The following is an 18,508-nucleotide window of genomic DNA, read 5'->3' as shown; positions in this document are numbered from 1 at the left end:
AAATATTAATTAGAGAATGGTTACAAACTGAGGTCTCTATATGTTACTGCTGCATTAATGCATTAATGCCACAGAATACAGTGTTTAATCTAGAGATAGTAAAAAAGGATGTAGCACACACACTGTCGAGTCAAGTGCCAGTGGATTAGTAGTCTCAGCCTCAGACGTCACGGACCATTGGCTAAATGTATGATGCATATGGAACACAAAAGAAACACTTCAGAAGTTTCAAAGTCATCATCGGATTGGTTGAATTATAACTGATTTCCAGGAGACGTGTGTGTCGCGTTCTTTAACATTCCACCAGGAAACAAAGATGCCAAATACCCTTACAAAAAAAGAAAGCCGTCGTGTTTACAACTGTGACGACGAGCACTTATCAGAATCAACTAAGCCCTGGAGTTTCAAAAGTAAGTCAAATATTTATAGTTTGCAGCATAGAATCTTTAAAATACATCCGAGAGTTTTTTACACACCAGCTTTTTATTGTGGCGACACTTCAACAACTTGAAACGTGATGCTGAAAGAAACAAACTGTGATTGGTTGTTTGACATGTAGGCGGGTGGGCCTTGGCTAATGACGTAACAGATTGCGGAGTCACAAAAATTGTACAGGAAATACAAAATAACATACTTCCTGTTGGGTTTTGATTTTGTACCAAGATAATATTTTGTAAGTAATGGTGTGTTACATGTATGTACCGATTTTCATACATGTACGTAAAATTTAGTTTGAGGCGCACTTTGTCGAGATTTTACAGGTGAGCCATTTTGACACACCCACTTCTGTAACCCATATCATATGTAAATTTACGCCAGTTTAGATGCGTGTTTCAAGTTTTCTGAGTTTTGGAGCATATTTAGGCCCTCAAAAATGCGATTCCCTTTGGAGAAAAAATTCCGGTAGCACTTTATTTTACAGTCCTGTTCCTCATGTACATACTATGTACTTATTATAGTAACTACAAAAAACTATGTAATAACTAGGTACTTACCCTGAACCTACCCCTAAACCTAACCCTACCCCATGTAGTTACCTTGTGTTACCAGAACTTTCTTATATAAATACACTGTAAGTACACTATAAGTACATGTTAGTACACGTACTGTAAAATAAAGTGCAACCGAAATTCCAGGTATAGAAACAATAATTAAAACGTTTAAAACCTCTGCAAAACCATTAAAACCAATAAAATATAGATTAATTAAAGTTATTAAAGTTAATAAATACAAACCTGATTCCAAAAAATTTGGGACACTGTACAAATTTTGAGTAAAAAAGGAATGGAATCATTTACAAATCTCATAAACTCACAATAGAATATAGATAACATCAAATGTTGAAAGGGAGACATTTTGAAATGTCATGCCAAATATTGGCTCATTTTGGATTTAATGAGAGCTACATATTACAAAAAAGTTGGGACAAGTAAAATCAAGAGTCAGAAAAAGTTAAATGTACATATAATGAACAGCTGGAGGACCAATTTACAACTTACTAGGTCAACTGGCCACATGATTGTATATAAAAAGAGCCTCTCAGTGTGGCAGAGTCTCTAAGAAGTCAAGATGGGCAGAGGATCACCAATTCCCCCAATGCTGCGGCTAAAAATAGTGGAGCAATATCAGAAAGGAGTTTCTCAGAGAAAAATTGCAAGGATTTTTCATCATCAACAGTGCATAATAACATCCAAAGATCCAGAGAATCTGGAACAATCTCTGTGCATAAGAGTCCAGGCCGGAAAACCATACTGGAATGCCTGTGATCTTCGGGCCCTTAGACAGCACTGCATCACATACGGGAATGTTACTGTAATGGAAATCACAACATGGGCTCAGGAATACTTCCAGAAAACATTGTCAGTGAACACAATCCACCGTGCCATTCACTGTTGCTTGCTAAAACTCTATAGGTCAAAAAAGAAGCCATATCTAAACATGATCCAGAAGCGCAGGAGTTTTCTCTGGGCCAAGGCTCATTTAAAATGTACTGTGGCAAAGTGGAAAACTGTTGTGGTCAGACGAATCAAAATTTGAAGTTCTTTTTGGAAAACTGGGATGCCATCTGGACTAAAGAGGACAAGGACAACCCAAGTTGTTATCAGCGCTCAGTTCAGAAGCCTGCATCTCTGATATGGGGTTGCATGAGTGTGTGTGGCATGGGCAGCTTCTGCATCAATTACAACATCAAGGCTGCGTAGAAGAAGGATCCGGGAACTGAAATGGCCAGCCTGCAGTCCAGAACTTTCACCCATAGAAAACATTTGGCGCATCATAAAGAGGAAGATGTGATAAAGACATAAGACAGTTGAGCAACTAGAAGCCTGTATTAGACAAGAATGGGACAACATTTCTATTCCTAAACCTGAGCAACTTGTCTCCTCAGTCCCCAGACGTTTGCAGACTCTTATAAAAAAGAACTGGGGATGCCACACAGTGGTAAACATGGCCTTGTCCTAACTTTTTTTTAGATGTATTGATGCCATGAAATTTTATTTATTGTTACCTTACTTGCTCGACGTCTTTGTCTTATCTTTGTCTCAAGTGAACACTAACAGATAAGAGAGAAAACTAAATAATATTTTTAGATCTGCGTGCTTATTACCTTACATGCTCAGCAACTCCCTCAGTGAGGGATCACTCAGTGATTCATTTTTCCAAACCCCTCCTTTGCGTGACGCTAATCTGCAGTGATTGGTCCAGTCTCATTTTACAAAGGTAAAATTACATCAAAAAGATTTGCATACGCAGGGTAATATTTGTGGAAGTGTACATAAGACTTTAAGTGTAAATTAAATGTACATGTGCATGAGAAGCTTTGTAAAGGTGTAAATTGCGTTTCAAGCACAAGAAAAAATTATTTGCATCGTTTACTGTTACTTGTAAATGTAGCCTAATTCATTTATTGTGAACCTGCCGCTTCATGCTAAAGCAAAATAAATCTGATCTGCATGCTTCTGACTTCGCCAAAAGACAGTCAAAAGCATTGCAAGCATGCGAACAATGATTTGCAAGCGAAAACAACAGTTTAAAAAAACTGCAAAACGGATTGACTGCATAGAACCAATCTGTATGTGTAAAAAAAAAAAAAAAAAAAAAACTGTTGCAAATGTCTAAATTACTTACTTGTTGTGCACATGGGGCAAACAATTCCTGAAAGGGGGGGGTGAAATGCTCGTTTTCACTCAATATCCTGTTAATCTTGAGTACATATAGAGTAGTACTGCAACCTTCATAAATCCAAAAAGTCTTTAGTTTTATTATATTCATAAGAGAAAGATAGTCTGTACCGATTTTTCCCGGAAAAACACGACCGGCTGGAGGCGTGACGTGTGGGCGGAGCTAAAGAATCACGAGCGCGAGTAGGCTTTTACGTTGAGAGCGTTTGGAAGCTGTGACATTACCGTGAGGACAAAACCAACCAAAATAACTATGGCTAACAGTCAGATTCAGATCCAGAGGCTGAAACTGAACGAAAGCAGCAGCAGCAACGACTCGCTCCGAGCGGGGCTCGAACCCGGGTCTCTGGCATGGGAGGGGACGCACTAACAAGGAGGCAGAGATATTGGAAGCAGTTTTACTCACCGCCTGCGGTTCCAACACACGATTGTGACCCTTTTTCGTTGGGATTGCATCATCCTTAAGAAATAAACTATACGCAAATCTGTTGTCAAACTGGGCCTTGTCAAGCATCTTCGAAATGCAGGGAACAAACAAAAACACTTGCACAACTTCGTTGATGCTCTGTAAAAATAAACTCCATCCACTGGTCCCTTAATGCTGTTTTTTTTTTTTTTTTTGGTAATCTGTGCAGGGTTGTCTTGCCCTGGCAACCAAAAACACACTTCTTTTGTGACTTTTCGCGACGCTCTCGCTCTGATCAGTGAATCGCTCTGATCAGTGAAATGTCTGTGCTGCTCAGCCTCACTATAAGGGAGCGCGCGCTCTTCCGGCAGAAGTGCCTTAGGACCCATATAAGGAAATTCCGTCCATCTAACGTCACACAGAGCCATACTCGAAAAAAACTTTCCGAAACTTGTGACAAACCGGAAGGAGTATTTTGGGAACAAAAATACTCCTTCAAACATACAACTTAATTTTTGAAACTTTGTCCATGTTTAGCATGGGAATCCAACTCTTTAACAGTGTAAAAACTCAGTATGCATGAAATAGCATTTCACCCCCCCTTGAAATAAAACAATATGTACAGCTCCGTCTTTCTTTTCTCTGCGCTTACAATTTTGTCAGATTCTCTCACTGAGTTTTTCAAGTGTGAGGGGGGTGGGTCCAACTTTTCCCTGTAGCCAATCACATGAGCCTCTCGCTGACTCTTCATTTACTGTTATCTGACTGGTTCAATAAACACATCATACATATGCCAAGACATTAATCTTCATTCAGTTCAGAAAAGTTATTGCTGCAGGAATGGGACTTGCCCAAAAGCGGCATCTAGTGGCAAATAATGATTTTGCATTTTCATTTAGAAAAGACCAACAAGTGGGTGGGCAATATGTTAATATTTCATGTTTACATGATGGTCACCTACCGCCAGTAATGTTCACCTAAAGAATACTACAGTATTTATTACAGTTTATCAGTTATCTATAGTTAATACTACAGTGTGCTGTAGCATTCATTAAAGTGAAAGTGACACTCAGCCAAGTATGGTGAGCCATACTAAGAATTTGTGCTCTGCATTTAACCCATCCGAAGTGCACACACACAGCAGTGAACACACACAAACCGTGAACACACACCTGGAGCAGTCATTTATGCTGCAGCGCCCAAGGAGCATTCGGGGGTTAGCCTTGCTCAAGGGAAACTCAGCCGTGGTATTGCTGGCCCGAGACTCGAATCCACAACCCTAGGGTTAGGGTTCAAACTCTCTAACCACTAGGCCACAACTTCCCCCTAAAGTGTTGTAAATAGCCTACTATAATACACAGATTTTGTGCAGATTAAGAGAGAGCTGGGTAGTCTTAAAGGGCCGCATTTCAGTCATTATTTCAAATTCATCCCATTGTCTGACAACAGAAACAGTAAAATATATAAATGACAAAAGTTTACTTACTTTCCATTGAAAGAAGTTGGCTACACACACACACACACACACACACACACACACACACACACACACACACACACACATATGATTATAATGATTATCAACTGGCTAAATTTAGATGAAACTTTGCCGCCCAAACGAGGAGAAAAGTACTAAAAAAGAGAGAAAAGCAGATTCACAAGAGGAAAAAAGAAAAGCATCCACAAAGAGAAGTGAGGACAACATTACACACACAGAGAAACAATCTAATGGAGAAGCAGTGAATGAGAAAACAACTGTGGTAGACCGAGTGATCTAGGACCTTTATACAGCCTTGTTTTCATCTGCATACAATTCAGCATGGTGACTAACTAAGGTCTATTATCCTGTACATGCTGTTCTTGGTGTTTGCATATTTTTAAGACATTCCTTGTATAGTAACAGTTGACTGCAAAACTGAGAATATATTTTACATTTGCAACAAACAGGTTTTCATGCTATAAATCCCCTCTAAAACAAAGTATTTTTCTAAACTTTTTATTCATTTTAATCAGTCTTACAACCTAACTGCACACAGAAATTTATATTTTTACAGTAATTTACTGAAGTCACACAATTTGAAAATTACAACTTTAATTATAACATTGTTCACATAAGATTCCATTTTAAATTGAACTCAGGTCTTTTATGGAGCATAATTTAAAGGTTTTAATAATTTTAAAGAGTTTAAAATTGCTCTTCTTCGTCACCGTGGGTAGGCAGCAGGTAGCAATGTGGCATTTTTTTTTTTTTTTTTTGAATGATGGCTAATTTTTATTTACTTTAATTTTGCTCTCTGATGTATTTTAAAGAGTTACACCAGCTCTCAGTAGCATTACTATTGTGCAGTAGAGACCATCTGTGTAGGCATGTAAGGGTCTAAATCTCCGGATGGAGAGGAGAGCAGGTGAGAAGGATGGGTTTCACTTGTGTGTGTCTGAGGATAGAGCTCCAAACTGCCAGAAGACACTAGAAATGTAATTAAACAGATTTTTTTATAACAGAAACATCAGAATATGGCTAGATTAAGCACAAGGTCTGCAAGGGTCTGTACCTGGCTCAGGTGAAGTGGACTGCAGATGTAAAGACTCCTCTTCAATGGGAGTGTCTGAGTGACCCTCAGGATCTGAGGTGAGAATCTGATGGAGAGGAAAAGAATTGCTGTAAATTCACAAGACGATTGATAATATAGCCCTCAATCCGAAAATGATGTTCATGTAATCATGTCAGTCTAATAAGTTTGTGTTTGGTTCATGCCTGTCGAACAGCTGTGAGGTTAGTCAGTGTCCCGATGCTGTTGCTGTCTGCGATGACCATGGCCTGGGACAGGAGACTGGAGGAGTAAGAGCTCAGATCTGCCTTGCTGTACACTGAAACACATGCAGTATTAAAGTAGAAGTCCACACTACATCTCTGAAATGAGACAAACTAGGTCTTTATATGGTGCTTGTCCATTTAAAACTCACCGCCACCATGCTAGTGTAAAGTGTTCAGTCTAGCCAGCTAACTGGTGCTCTGCGATGCACGTCCATGACTTCACATAATACGTAATTACATTTAAAATGTCACACTTGACGTAGACGGAAGTAACAACTCAGTATTTGCAAAAGTGGAGAAGGAGGACCGTTCAAAAGTTGTTGTTTGTTCAATGACACATTTTCAAATGTCTTTGTGTAAGTTTTTTTAAATTATCACTTCATGTGGGAATTGTAGATGCTTAAATATTTTAGAACTAAACTTTTGGCTTTGTCATGCCTGACCTTTTTAATGTAATTACATATTACGTGAAGTGGTGGATGGGCATCACAGAGCAGTGCTAGGTGCACATTTTTGTTTATAAGCATATACTTTTTTAGAAATTGAACGATCATTTCACTATAAGACCCTTATTCCTCGTGCTGCCCTGTAGAGGCCTTTGAAGCTGAATTGAAACTATAATTTTTGACCTTCAACTGTTTGGTAGCTATTGAAGTCCACTATAAGGAGAATAATCCTGGAATGTTTTCATCAAAAACCTTCATTTCTTTTCGACTGAAGAAAAAAAGATGTAAACAACTTGGATGACATGGGGGTGAGTAAATTATCAGAAATTTGAATTTGAAAGTTTACTAATAGTTGTATTATATTTCTATAGGTTTGGAGTCAATAGTTTTATTTGTGATAATAACAAATTGTGCAGCCATCATTTTTGGCCATGCTGTCATACAAAGAAATTATGAACACATGCAAAAACAAGAGCTTGCCAACTACCAACGAAACATTAATGACTAAATATGTTGCAGTTAATGTGACAGTGTTGCCAGTTCAGTGATTTTTCCCCCCCCCCTAGATTTAGTGACTTCCTCACCCCTTTTGAGACTTTTTCAAAAGCCTAGCAACAAAATCAGTTTCTTGGAAAAACCTAGATTTCAAGACTCCCCCTCTGATCTATTGATATATTTATAAAGATCAGTGAACTTGCCATTATGCTATCATCTAGCAACATTTAGTGGTTGTTTTAGCTACTTTTAGTTGAAAGCAGTTGGCAACATGGGTCAGTGTTTTTTTTTTTTCTCTCGTATTTTTATGATTTAAGCAAAATGTGGGGTCATTAAAAACATCATCACTTTTGGCCAATGTTGTGTTTGGTTGGGTTCGTGCCACAATATTTAAAGGGGTCATTTGATGTTGCTATAAAGAACATTTTTTTTTGTTTTTGGTGTAATGAAATGTGTTTATGCGGTTTAAGGGTAAAAAACCCCACATTATTTTCTATATACTTTACATTTTTGTTTCTCCTCTATGCCCCACCATTCTGAAACACGTAGATTTTTACAAAGCTCATTGGAATGAAAAGCGAGGTTTGCTCTGATTGGCCAGCTATCCAGTGCATTGTGATTGACTGAATGCCATTCATTTATGAATCACTCTTATTCATAAGTCTAGGGAAAATAGTACATTTGTTTCATGACAAACTTTAAAATTGTACTCTTAGTGGCTTTACACATACTTCCCCTGGTCTTTAAAATGTTCTCAAATTCTTAGGACAAAAACACTACTTATATATTGTTTCATGGAATTTTTTTTCATCTAATTTTAGTTAGACATTTGTCTGACTTATAGTGATGCTTGTCTTGATGCACCACTAATTAATTACTCAGAGCTCTGATTAAGAACATACTGTGGCATGGTAACTGTGCCATTGTTGCCATGAAGGAGCTTGGGCAAATGTGGCTCTGAAGCTGCTGAGTTATTGGCTGCTGAGGTGAGGCGTGAAACTGCTGCTGAAACGAGATTGGCTGAAGGGTAGTGAAGCCTCCCCCTACGTTATTGATGACAGGGACTGTCTGTGGTTGAGAGGACGTCAAGCCTGCAGTAAAAGACATGTGTTAGTATTAATTAGCAGTGTGTGGGTGTTAACTCTTAATGCAGATCACTGTATGAATTGTACCTATGAAAAGTGAGGAGTCCCCTAGACTCATTACACTTGGTAGGGAGGCCATGATCAGTCCTGAAGGAGCAGCAGAGGGTCCTGACACTCCATGCAGGGAAGTGAGAGTACTGACTGGAGGTAAGGAGCCACCACAAGATGCCTAAGAGAGAAAATGGAAACTTTGCCTTTCAGGTTCTAAAACCTGAGTTGCATTTGCCTTAAATGTATTACATGTAAATTTAAATCTGTCATCAGTTAAGGAAGATTTAAAAGTCACAGTGTTTTTGTCCATTAAAATTTAATTTTAATCCACCTCTTACTTTCACTGTATGGACAAAAACAGTTCTGTGAAATATCTTTTGAGAGAGTCATACAGGTTAACGTTACGGTTGAACCACTGATGGCAGACGGACTATTCTGATGATGTCATTCTTACTTTTTTTTACCTTTACAGTCTATGGGACATTCACAAGCCTCCCAGTTTTCATCGAAAATATCATGTGTTACAAAGACGAACAACGCCTTGTTGGAAGAGGCTATTTGTGCTAACTAGATGATAATTATTTATAACTTGAGTTCGAATCCCTCTTTTGCCGAACTCATTCTTCTCCCTTTTCACATTTTTTATTTCATCGGAAAGGCATTTATGGTCAATAAGAATAAAGGAAATAATCAAAAAGTTGAAAATAAATAGCCAGGTACGGTTAAGCTAGGTGTAAGGAGGGCTTTATTGTCCCAATAAGACAGAATCCATTTAATAATTCTAATTAAAATGATAATTTACACTCAATACGTTATTATTGCATGCTGTTTTATAATGTACTACATTTACAAGTAGTAACTACAATACTGTATATTTGCAACTATTTGCAACTATTTGCAATAAGTAGTATAAATAGCAGAACCTACTGCTATTTTTACATAGTGTATATCTATCGCTAATATAAGTTTAAATTGATAAATTAATTTCTGACCTTCTTAACATTATTGTAAGATACTGTAAAAGCAATCAGTCAGTGATCACTTACAATCTCAGTGTTGATATGGTGATATGTGTAAAGTAGTGTAATCTTACTGGTTTGTGATGGTGTGTATCCAGCAGTGTATGACTGGGTTCTAGCTGAAGAGGACTAGCTAGACGACCGCCCCCACCTCGGTCTTCACCACTGGAGCTTCTCACTGTACCCAGACCCTCACAAACCACTGAATGGTTGTACTTCAGAACAGGCTGGCTGTACTTCAGAACTTCAGGATATCCCCAAAAGAGAAAGGTGGGGAAAACAGGTCAGATTGAGAGAGAAATCTAGGAAGAAGAACCCACCTGTTGCCAATAAAAAAATAACGTTGTACCTGGTGAAGGACTCGATGGTAGTGTCTGGCCTGTTGAGGGAGCTGATTGGCTGCTATAGGGCACGTCCAGTGCCAGTTTGTTGCGAAATGCCTCCTCTTTACGCCGATTTGCAAACCAATTATAAACACGAACCTCTGTGACCAAATTAGAGCCTAGACCAGCCAGCTGAGATGGAGAAACACCCCTCTGAAGACACTCTGCTCTAAAACACATATACATTCAACAGTTATTATGTCATACCTTTAAAAACATTTTGAGTTGGTTCTCAGTTCACTCTTTACCTGTTGCACTCCTCCACCAGTCCCTCCCTCTCCTCCTTACTGGGGTTTTTCTGTCGCTCGTAGGCCTGGAAAAGGATTTGTTGGGATGCTGGGCCCCATTTGAATCGATTCCTCCGTCCCTTTCTTACATCATCCCCAGATTCCTCTCCTGACATAACACCTCGACTTGCATTGGTGAATTCTGCATTGATCAGGGTTAGAGAATCAGTAGTGTAATTCTTAAAGACGAATTAAAGTAGAGAAATACGAAATGGTCATACTCACGCTGGTTAATCTCTGCCTTTTTCTTGACGTACCAGCTGTACAGAGCAGCCCTCTTTTGATTCTTCATGGGTGTGCCCTTGTTGAGGTGCTGGGAGAGATGGGATTGGTTGAGGCATGTGGACTCCACCACCTCTCTCTGTGGTAGGTTGTGCTGCTGCATATAGCTTTTTATCATTTTAGCCATGTGCCAAGGATCCTCTCTAACAGACCAAAACATCAATACATTATAATAGGCTTTTCTGAATATTTCTAAACAAGTTCTTATGAAATCACACAAAGAACATGATACTTACTACTGAATAATTATCAGAAAATCGTGCCATTTGTGTTTGAGAAATTCAGAGTTTATTTAAATTAATTAAATTTCAAGAGTCATACTTTATCATGATTTTCCAGGTGATTTTAAGCCCAAAATATGTAGGTATGGCCTTAAATAAATATGCTATGTATATTTCAACTAAGCCACAGTAAGTAAATTCATATTATATACATTATTCAAATGTTTAGGATAGGATTTTTTTAAAAAGAAATTATACATTTTATTCAGCAAGGGATCAGATGCAGTAAATTGATCAAACAAGATAGTACAGATCTATATTATAATGTTACAAAAATGACTACTTTAAATGTTATTAATTATTCATCAAAAAATCTTGAAAAACAAGGTTCAACCAAAATATTAACCATCTTAAACATTGGTAATAATAAGACATGTTTATTGAGCAGCATTTCAACATATTAGAATGATTTCTGAAGGATCATATGACACTGAAGACCGTGGTGAAAATCCAGCTTTGCAAACGTACTTTTAATGTACTTTGAGATAGAAAACAGTTATTTTAAATAGTAATTAATAAATGGTCAATAAAGAATTAAGACAAATTAAGAAATGTATCTAATTTTGAGCCCTTGTTAAATTAATTAATTCTTGTAATTGTGATGGTTAGGCTGCAAAGTGGCTGATATTGGAATTGGAATAATATATTATTATTATTATTATTATTATTATTATTATTATTATTATTATTATTATGGCACGTTTAAAAATATATATTCCAAGTAAGAGATAAAACATTTTATGCTTTAAATAAAAGTGTCATGTGAAAGTACACTCTTCTTTTAATTATATCAGTAGACAAACACATAGTACACGAATGGCTGTAAAATTCCTGAAAATACCTAATTTTTCCTACTTAAAATAATTTTAAGGCTATTTAAATTTAAGGCTATTTAAAAAAAAATGTTTTGGGAGAAGGGTGAGGGGGAAGAGAAAAGATAGATAATACAGAGGTAGAGAGGGTGCAATGTTTACACTGTAAGATAAGGCAAGAGACAACGGGCCAAAGTCCAGTAAAAGAGATTGCAAATAACCCTCTTGAATTCAACACAAGCACACAAAGACTTACACACAAACATATCTAACAGTGATGCATTTCACCTATACAAATCACTCACTAATTCCTTCTGAGGTTTAAATAAAGTGCATTACAATTCCATTTTTATCTCTATTCAAAGAGCTACACATTTAGAAAACAAAAGAAAAAAACCCTCACAACAGCACTATCTTTACAATATCACCACAGTCATGTGTACACACACACAGAGCGGTGGACACTGTGTCACTCTGTTAATTTTAACCAGTCGATGTAGCTCATTTATTAAAAAGTTTGAAATGGCCAGAGAATAATGAATAGGGTGGGTAATTAGTAACTAAAAAAGGTGGAACCTCCTTTATATTCACCCCATCAGTTGAGAAGCAGAGCATTAGAGGAGAAAGGAAGCCAAAGAAAAGGAATAGAAGAAAGAAGACCTGACATGAGCCAGAACAAAAATAAGCTTTAATCAAGAATTTGTGGAGTAAAGTAGCAAGTAGCGAAGATGCCAGTTGTGGATTTTAGATGATGTTTCTTTAGAAGAACAACATTCGAGGCACATTAGACATTTCTGATTGCATGTTATGTATGAAGCTTGGACTGATTGAACAGAAGACACCGTACTTACTGCAACAGCTGGTCCACTTCAGCTCTCTGCCTCGCGGCCTCCTCCGGCGGTAGCCTCTCCAGCTCATGGAAGATAGGAGGTGGATTGTCCATGTCTCCCTCCTCCGAGCTCTCGCCGTCAGCCCGATCCATCCTCTCAGCGCCGGCCGAGGCCCGTTCTCGCTCCAGATCTCCCATGGCCTGGATCAGCAGCTCTTTTGACAGCCCTGATCCCAGGAGAGACCACACCAGCTGCTCCTGTAGGGCCGACAGCCGGCTGCTTCGTTCTCCTCCTGCTCTTCTCCCCTCTCCTCCCTCCATCTCTTGCGTTCGGAGGTTTTTAAGCAGCCGTGGTTTGTATAAAAGTTGCTCACAGAAGCTATGTCCGTGTCACTGAAGCAATTACCAACCCACTCTTTGTGTGCAAACAGATGTAGACACACGGCAAAACAATATCGCACACGTTCAATATTCACCTCTGTTTCAGGCTTTGAGTTCAGTAGTCTGTCTTTGACATGAACAGCTTGTTTTCATTTTCTTTATCGTTTTTTCTCTTTGTTTTCCAGCGTTCTTCTGTTCCTGCTCCTGTATTAAGTCTAGACACCTGTTGTCCTTTTGCTTCGAAATGTGATTTTTTTGCTACTTGCTTTTCCCTTCATTCCCTCCTCCCTTAATCTGTTGCTCTCTCTCTCTTTCTCTCCCTCTCTTGGTGAACTTTAGCCTCGGCCTGTGTTGAGGGCAAAGTGTAGAGTTTAACTATTCAGTGAAAATGGATACCGCAAACACATTCACCACTAACAATGTCATCTTGTTTGACTTTTTTTTAGAAAACGTTTGTGTTCCATAGTCAGCCCCACACATATAATTTCGAACTACGAAAATAAAATAAACCATTGAGTGAAATAAACCATTTCAGTATTTATTGTAAATAAAATATATGCCAGTGGATCTCAACCAGGGGCCCAGGACTCTTTAGGAGGACTAAACGTGACTTGAAATTTCTTCAATTTAAGTGTATTAATTTATTATTATTATTATTATTATTATTATTATTATTATTAATTTGTGAAAATCACATTTTGTAAAGTGATTTTAAAGATTGCTAGACCTGCAAATGTCATGTAAATTAAATAAATAAAATAAACAAAATGCAGTGTGTAGCTGATCCTGTGGAGCACACATGTAATTGCGTATGGTGTATTAGATATCCCAAGCCAAGGCATTTTTTTTTAAATGTTTGAGTTGTTTTCTTTCATTATCTATTCAATGAGATTTTACATCTGTGTCTGTTCATGTGACATGAAGGTGTTAATAAAGACCTCCCACTTCCTGCTTCTCTAAATATCTCAAGCTAACCCGCACCTGTATGCACATCTACTGGACTGTGTCCCTGTTTTTCACTCCATTTGCAAATAATTGTATTCATATGAAACTGCTATCATGCATATCTCAAAATGAAAGTTTAAAATGCAATCACAAAGTGGGACATATCAGAAATGAGACAAGACTATTCATTAAACTCTGTACTGTGTAGTTCTTTTTTTTTAAACTGGAGTGTTCCATAAAATATTATCATACGATTACTTTACAACTCATGTTATTGTAACTGTTTCTGAGTCTATGCCAGTGAAAATATGACTATGGCAGACTCCAGATAAAGGTCTTTTAGAATTGCCTGTAAAAGTGCAGTAAGCCTGCACTGTACAACTGGAAATATATATCTAAAAAGAGAAAATATTTTTATATTTGAAAATGTAATTTACTCCTGTGATGCAAAGCTGATTTTTTTTGCATTACTCCAGTCTTCAGTGTCATGTGAACATTCAGAAATCATTCCAATATGCTGATTTGCAGCTCAAGAAACATTTCCTATTATTATGAATGTTGAAAACAGCTGTGCTGCTAAATATTTTTGTGGAAACCCTGATATTTTTTTTAATTTGAGGAACAGAAAGTTCCAAAGAACAACATTTATTTTAAATAGAAATCTTTAGTAATATTATAAATCTATTCACTGTTAATTTGATCAATTAATGCATGTTTCTGAATAAAACTAGCAAAATCTTACTGGCTACATGACCGCAGCCAGGCTTTGAAAATTAGTGAGTTCCAGGGGGTTTCTAAAATAACCCCCTTATTATATAATTGTGCTATAATAAACCCTATAAATACAACTGATTATATACTCTAACACTTGAAAAAAGACAGAAATGCAGATGTTTTTGGAGGGATGCTCCTTTTTAAATCATACCCTATTTATTGCATCAAAGTTTGTTAATACTTTACTATATTTATGGGGTGAATAATTATATCAGTTGTTTATTATTCATGAAACCATACCATACATATTGCTGTAATAGTTTTTTATTTATAACCATTATATAGCTGATAACTTTGTCTAGTGGTCTTATGAATGTTTATAGCACGATTTGTGAAAGTTTATACTATACTGAATGATGTAGCATAGACTTCTTAATGACCAGTGTTTGCATATTTCATTTCATTCTGTACCCTAAGTTACTTGTTCCACAGATCTCTGCACTGGTGTTAGACAGTGTTTTGACAACATTGATAACGTTTGTGACAAGTAATATAATTTTTTTTCCCTTTCCGAATGTCAGCTTGCTTGTCAGCAATACCCTGTCCCTGGACTTTTTTTAGACCACTGATCGTCACCTCTAGTGGTGCAGAAAATAAATCGTGTATAATAAACATTTTGACGTGATCAAACCAGGTTCAAATCCGCCTCCTTTGACATCAGAAAATAATTTTAAAAGTAGGGTGGGCTTTATTGTCCCAACAAGGTGGCATCCATTTAATAATTTGCCTTAGAATTTAAATTTACGCTCATTAATTATTGCATACTGTTTTATAATGTACTAAAATACTGAGGTGCAGATAATAGCCACTATTTGCAATAGATTATTTTAACATCTATAGCTATTTGCACTTAATATAAATAGCCGCTGCCTTTTGTATAACTGTCAGAATAATGCCAGCAATGCAGTGTTGCCAGATATTGCTATTAAAATAAACAAAAACCTATAAATAAATTATTTGAAATATTTTGGAAATTAGATAAAATAAAGTTATCGCTGACCCTAAACCGCAATTTGATACTTTATTAACTTTCTAAAGTGTCAAATTAAGTGGAAAAACGAGTCAAAAAAACGCTTATAATAGCTTGATCAGTGTTGGATGCTCAGCATACAATCTGAAACTTTTAATGCTGTTGTTGTCTTGGATTATAATCAACACTGAAAATGCTTCATGTTCACAATGTGTCCCATTAATATTTAAATTGATTTAAAACACCTTATTGGAACAACATGTCTCAAATAATTGAGAAGAAAATACATGGCCACACGAACAGAGAGAAACAAATTATTGGACATGTATATACAATGTATATACAATGCAATTTTAATATATAGGACTGAATTTTTACACTATTTACATTTTTCATTCATACCTTTTTCTCACAAATAACACCCATAAGTTAATAAATTCAATTTACACGCTGAAGTGCATAGTGTTCCACAAAACATCAGCCACTCTGAATTACAGTGAGCTTCGGCTGAAGCACCATTGTCACAGAACAATGGGAATAATTAGCAATTCTTAAAAAACAGCGAGCCATCCAGGGAATATTCACACCAGGTGTTAGTGGACTGAATAGACTGAGATTGTATGGCCACAAAGAACTTGTGAAGGGGGAGCGCTAGGAATTGACAGTGTTTGGCTGAACACAGAAGCAGTTTCCAAATCTATTTGCTAAAACACTGTTTAGTATGGCTGAATACGTCTTGCTATCTGTAAGTCAGAGCGATAAAGGGTGCATGTTCTAGATGTACACCATATTCTTGACAGGGCTGTGCGATATTATTCAGTAAGCTGCAGTGTAATGCCAGTCCCAGCTCTAAAGTGGGCTGCAGGGGGGTCTCACCATCCCTGGCCTCATTCACCTCCCCCAACACTACAGGCACTGTGTCTTGAAGGGATGGGGGTCTTTGCTTTTGGACAACGACCCCTGGTCTGGTCATGTCCCTCACCCGATGCATTTCCATCACACTTGGACCTCTACTGGCTCCTCCAATTACCAGCTGCAGGGCCTGGATGAGGGCAAGCAGATCCACTCTCAGCTCTACCACACCATCTCTCAACCAGACTCTGTACCTGCAGAGAGAAGGAGAAAATATTGAAGACTGTTTTTCAGGAGCTCGGTGACGTCTTGGAGAACTGTGCTAACAACATTCTCACGTCATCTATCAAGTTCCTCTGCCTCACCTAGTAGGGAACCCTCGTTTCTCCAGCGAGGGCAGCACTGGTTGGATGTTGAGGTGTTGGGGGTTTGAAAAGTGAAAATGAACTTCTGCTTTCTCCAGCGGTGCTGACAGCACATCCTCTCCGAGCAGAAACTCAATGTTGTAGTCTTGAAAAGTAAGAAAACGAAACACAATTAGGGATACTGTTGTCACATAAATATACCTGCTGTAAAATCGGGAATTACCAGATTACTGATTTAGGTTTGCTGGTTTGTTGCTGGTTTAGCTTTGCAAGTAAATTTTTGACAGAGATTTTCAAGTTGCAGTCTGTTGAGGTTCCTCTTAGCAAAGCAAAATTGCCTTGTATCGTCCCTGCCAATAAATGTATTTTGAAAAGAACACCATTCATAATTATTTGGTATATTTCTGATGTTGTATTCTACTCGTTAATTTTGTCAAAATCTATCTCCATGTTAGAAGAAGAACAAAAAAAAAGCTGGTTGTCTGGTTTTAACTGGTCTACCAAACTGGTCGTTGCTGGTTTGAAGGCACTCATAGTAGTTTGACCAGACTGAGAGACCATCGTGGCCATCTTAAATCAGCTAAGTCCAACAAACCACTATAGTTTGGTTTTAACAGTATCTTTTTCTCCAAAAAAATATATTTTTTTTGCTGCTATGGTTACCTCAACAATACTTCTGTTCGAATTTTTAAAGTTTAGATTACTGTATTTGAAGTAGTCTTGCAGATTACTTTTTCATCAAGGTGTTTGAACAGAGCGCTACTTACCCCCAACTTTTCCGCCTTGTATTCCCTTGACACTTCCACAGTGGTAGCCCACTTGACAACAGCGATAAACCCGTCTGACGAACCTGAAGAGGGGGGGTTCTGGGAAAACAGCTCGACGAGGTCCAGCACTCATCGTCGATAGTATCCTCAGACGGTACATCTGGCCCCAGTCACCAAGCGGAGTGGCGCTCTCCGTCCACGGGGAGTTCAGGAGAGCGCACTGGTCGAGCTCGGATCCCGGTTCGCGACGGCTCCGTTTCTGGACATGTCCGATTCGGATTTTACGCTCACCTTGAAACGATGTCACCTTGCGAAGCTGTGTACGAAGCGATCGGCACTGTACTCCTATAGCAATGGTCATGAAAGCGAGGACCAGTAGTGAAACTCGTGCGCGCGTAACCGTGGCCATTTCAAATATCCACATATATTGCGCTCCGGAGATGCTTGTCCCGGGATCTCCACTATGCGAATGAGAGGGTAAATCCTGCTCTGACAATAAGCGCAGTTTCTTCTGTGGAATTTGAATTCTGGCTTCTTTTGGACTCTCCTCCCCCTGGTTTTGTTTGGGACCCTTAAGCAGCCATTTACACCCCCATCGACCTTTTAAATGTGTCTGCATAATGAGGCGCCCAGAGCCCTGCCAGTCCAGGCCATTCTTATTCTCACTCCTAATGACCCTCATTACAGAACATCTGCACAGGCACCAATGAGCTACTCATTTGCAAGAGAAACGGCTTGGACCAAGACAAGCATAAAACTTTCCCAAACTGCCCTATCCTGACAATAGCTCCACAACTAACAGAGAGGTAATCTGGGATATAGAAACCATTCATCTGGGTGCACATACTAGCCCTAAGTAGTATTTGGACACTTAAGCTACACTTTGCAATTCATACTTATACAAATGTAGAATTTAATTACATAGTTAACAGACAAGACTATAACAACTAAGTAGCTTATATTAAGATGTAAGTAGAAAAAGTAGAATATTAAAAAATATCTTCATTTGTGTTCCCACTATAAAAGAAAGTCTGAGGGGGGGGGGGTGGGGGGGTTCATGTTAAAATGAACTGCATGAGGTGAG

The 18,508-nt window shown here is 38.1% G+C and overlaps 2 protein-coding genes across 2 annotated transcripts; both read right to left on the bottom strand.

The window, feature by feature from the left end:
- Window positions 1-5,795: 5,795 nt before the first annotated feature.
- On the bottom strand, window positions 5,796-13,898 carry LOC113107482 (hepatocyte nuclear factor 1-alpha). The gene is made up of 10 exons (XM_026270034.1): window positions 12,393-13,898; window positions 10,392-10,591; window positions 10,128-10,308; window positions 9,846-10,048; window positions 9,571-9,740; window positions 8,514-8,655; window positions 8,244-8,432; window positions 6,341-6,453; window positions 6,138-6,222; window positions 5,796-6,052 (listed from the first exon to the last, which is right to left on the bottom strand). Exons 1-10 carry the CDS (start codon window positions 12,689-12,691, stop codon window positions 5,922-5,924), a joined length of 1,713 nt encoding a protein of 570 aa, XP_026125819.1. The 5' UTR covers window positions 12,692-13,898; the 3' UTR covers window positions 5,796-5,921.
- Window positions 13,899-15,450: 1,552 nt separating this feature from the next.
- LOC113107481 (uncharacterized) lies at window positions 15,451-18,369 on the bottom strand. The gene is made up of 3 exons (XM_026270033.1): window positions 17,425-18,369; window positions 16,658-16,802; window positions 15,451-16,546 (listed from the first exon to the last, which is right to left on the bottom strand). The coding sequence occupies exons 1-3, from the start codon at window positions 18,104-18,106 to the stop codon at window positions 16,180-16,182; spliced, it is 1,194 nt and encodes a 397-aa protein (XP_026125818.1). The 5' UTR covers window positions 18,107-18,369; the 3' UTR covers window positions 15,451-16,179.
- Window positions 18,370-18,508: the final 139 nt, after the last annotated feature.

This window comes from Carassius auratus, chromosome 8 (genome assembly GCF_003368295.1).
Source record: "Carassius auratus strain Wakin chromosome 8, ASM336829v1, whole genome shotgun sequence".
NCBI classification, from domain to species: Eukaryota; Metazoa; Chordata; class Actinopteri; order Cypriniformes; family Cyprinidae; genus Carassius; species Carassius auratus.
This window is presented reverse-complemented; position numbering and strand designations above follow the sequence as displayed.

Excerpts from the sequence above, each read along its gene's own strand:
- LOC113107482 (XM_026270034.1), bottom strand. The coding sequence starts at position 12,691 with ATGGAGGGAGGAGAGGGGAGAAGAGCAGGAGGAGAACGAAGCAGCCGG. Across the intron at positions 10,592-12,392 it reads GAAGTGGACCAGCTGTTGCA|AGAGGATCCTTGGCACATGG; the intron begins GTAAGTACGGTG and ends TTGGTCTGTTAG. Across the intron at positions 8,433-8,513 it reads GGACTCCTCACTTTTCATAG|GCTTGACGTCCTCTCAACCA; the intron begins GTACAATTCATA and ends CTTTTACTGCAG.
- LOC113107481 (XM_026270033.1), bottom strand. The coding sequence starts at position 18,106 with ATGAGGGTCATTAGGAGTGAGAATAAGAATGGCCTGGACTGGCAGGGC. Across the intron at positions 16,803-17,424 it reads ACAAGGCGGAAAAGTTGGGG|ACTACAACATTGAGTTTCTG; the intron begins GTAAGTAGCGCT and ends TTACTTTTCAAG. Across the intron at positions 16,547-16,657 it reads AAACGAGGGTTCCCTACTAG|GTACAGAGTCTGGTTGAGAG; the intron begins GTGAGGCAGAGG and ends TTCTCTCTGCAG.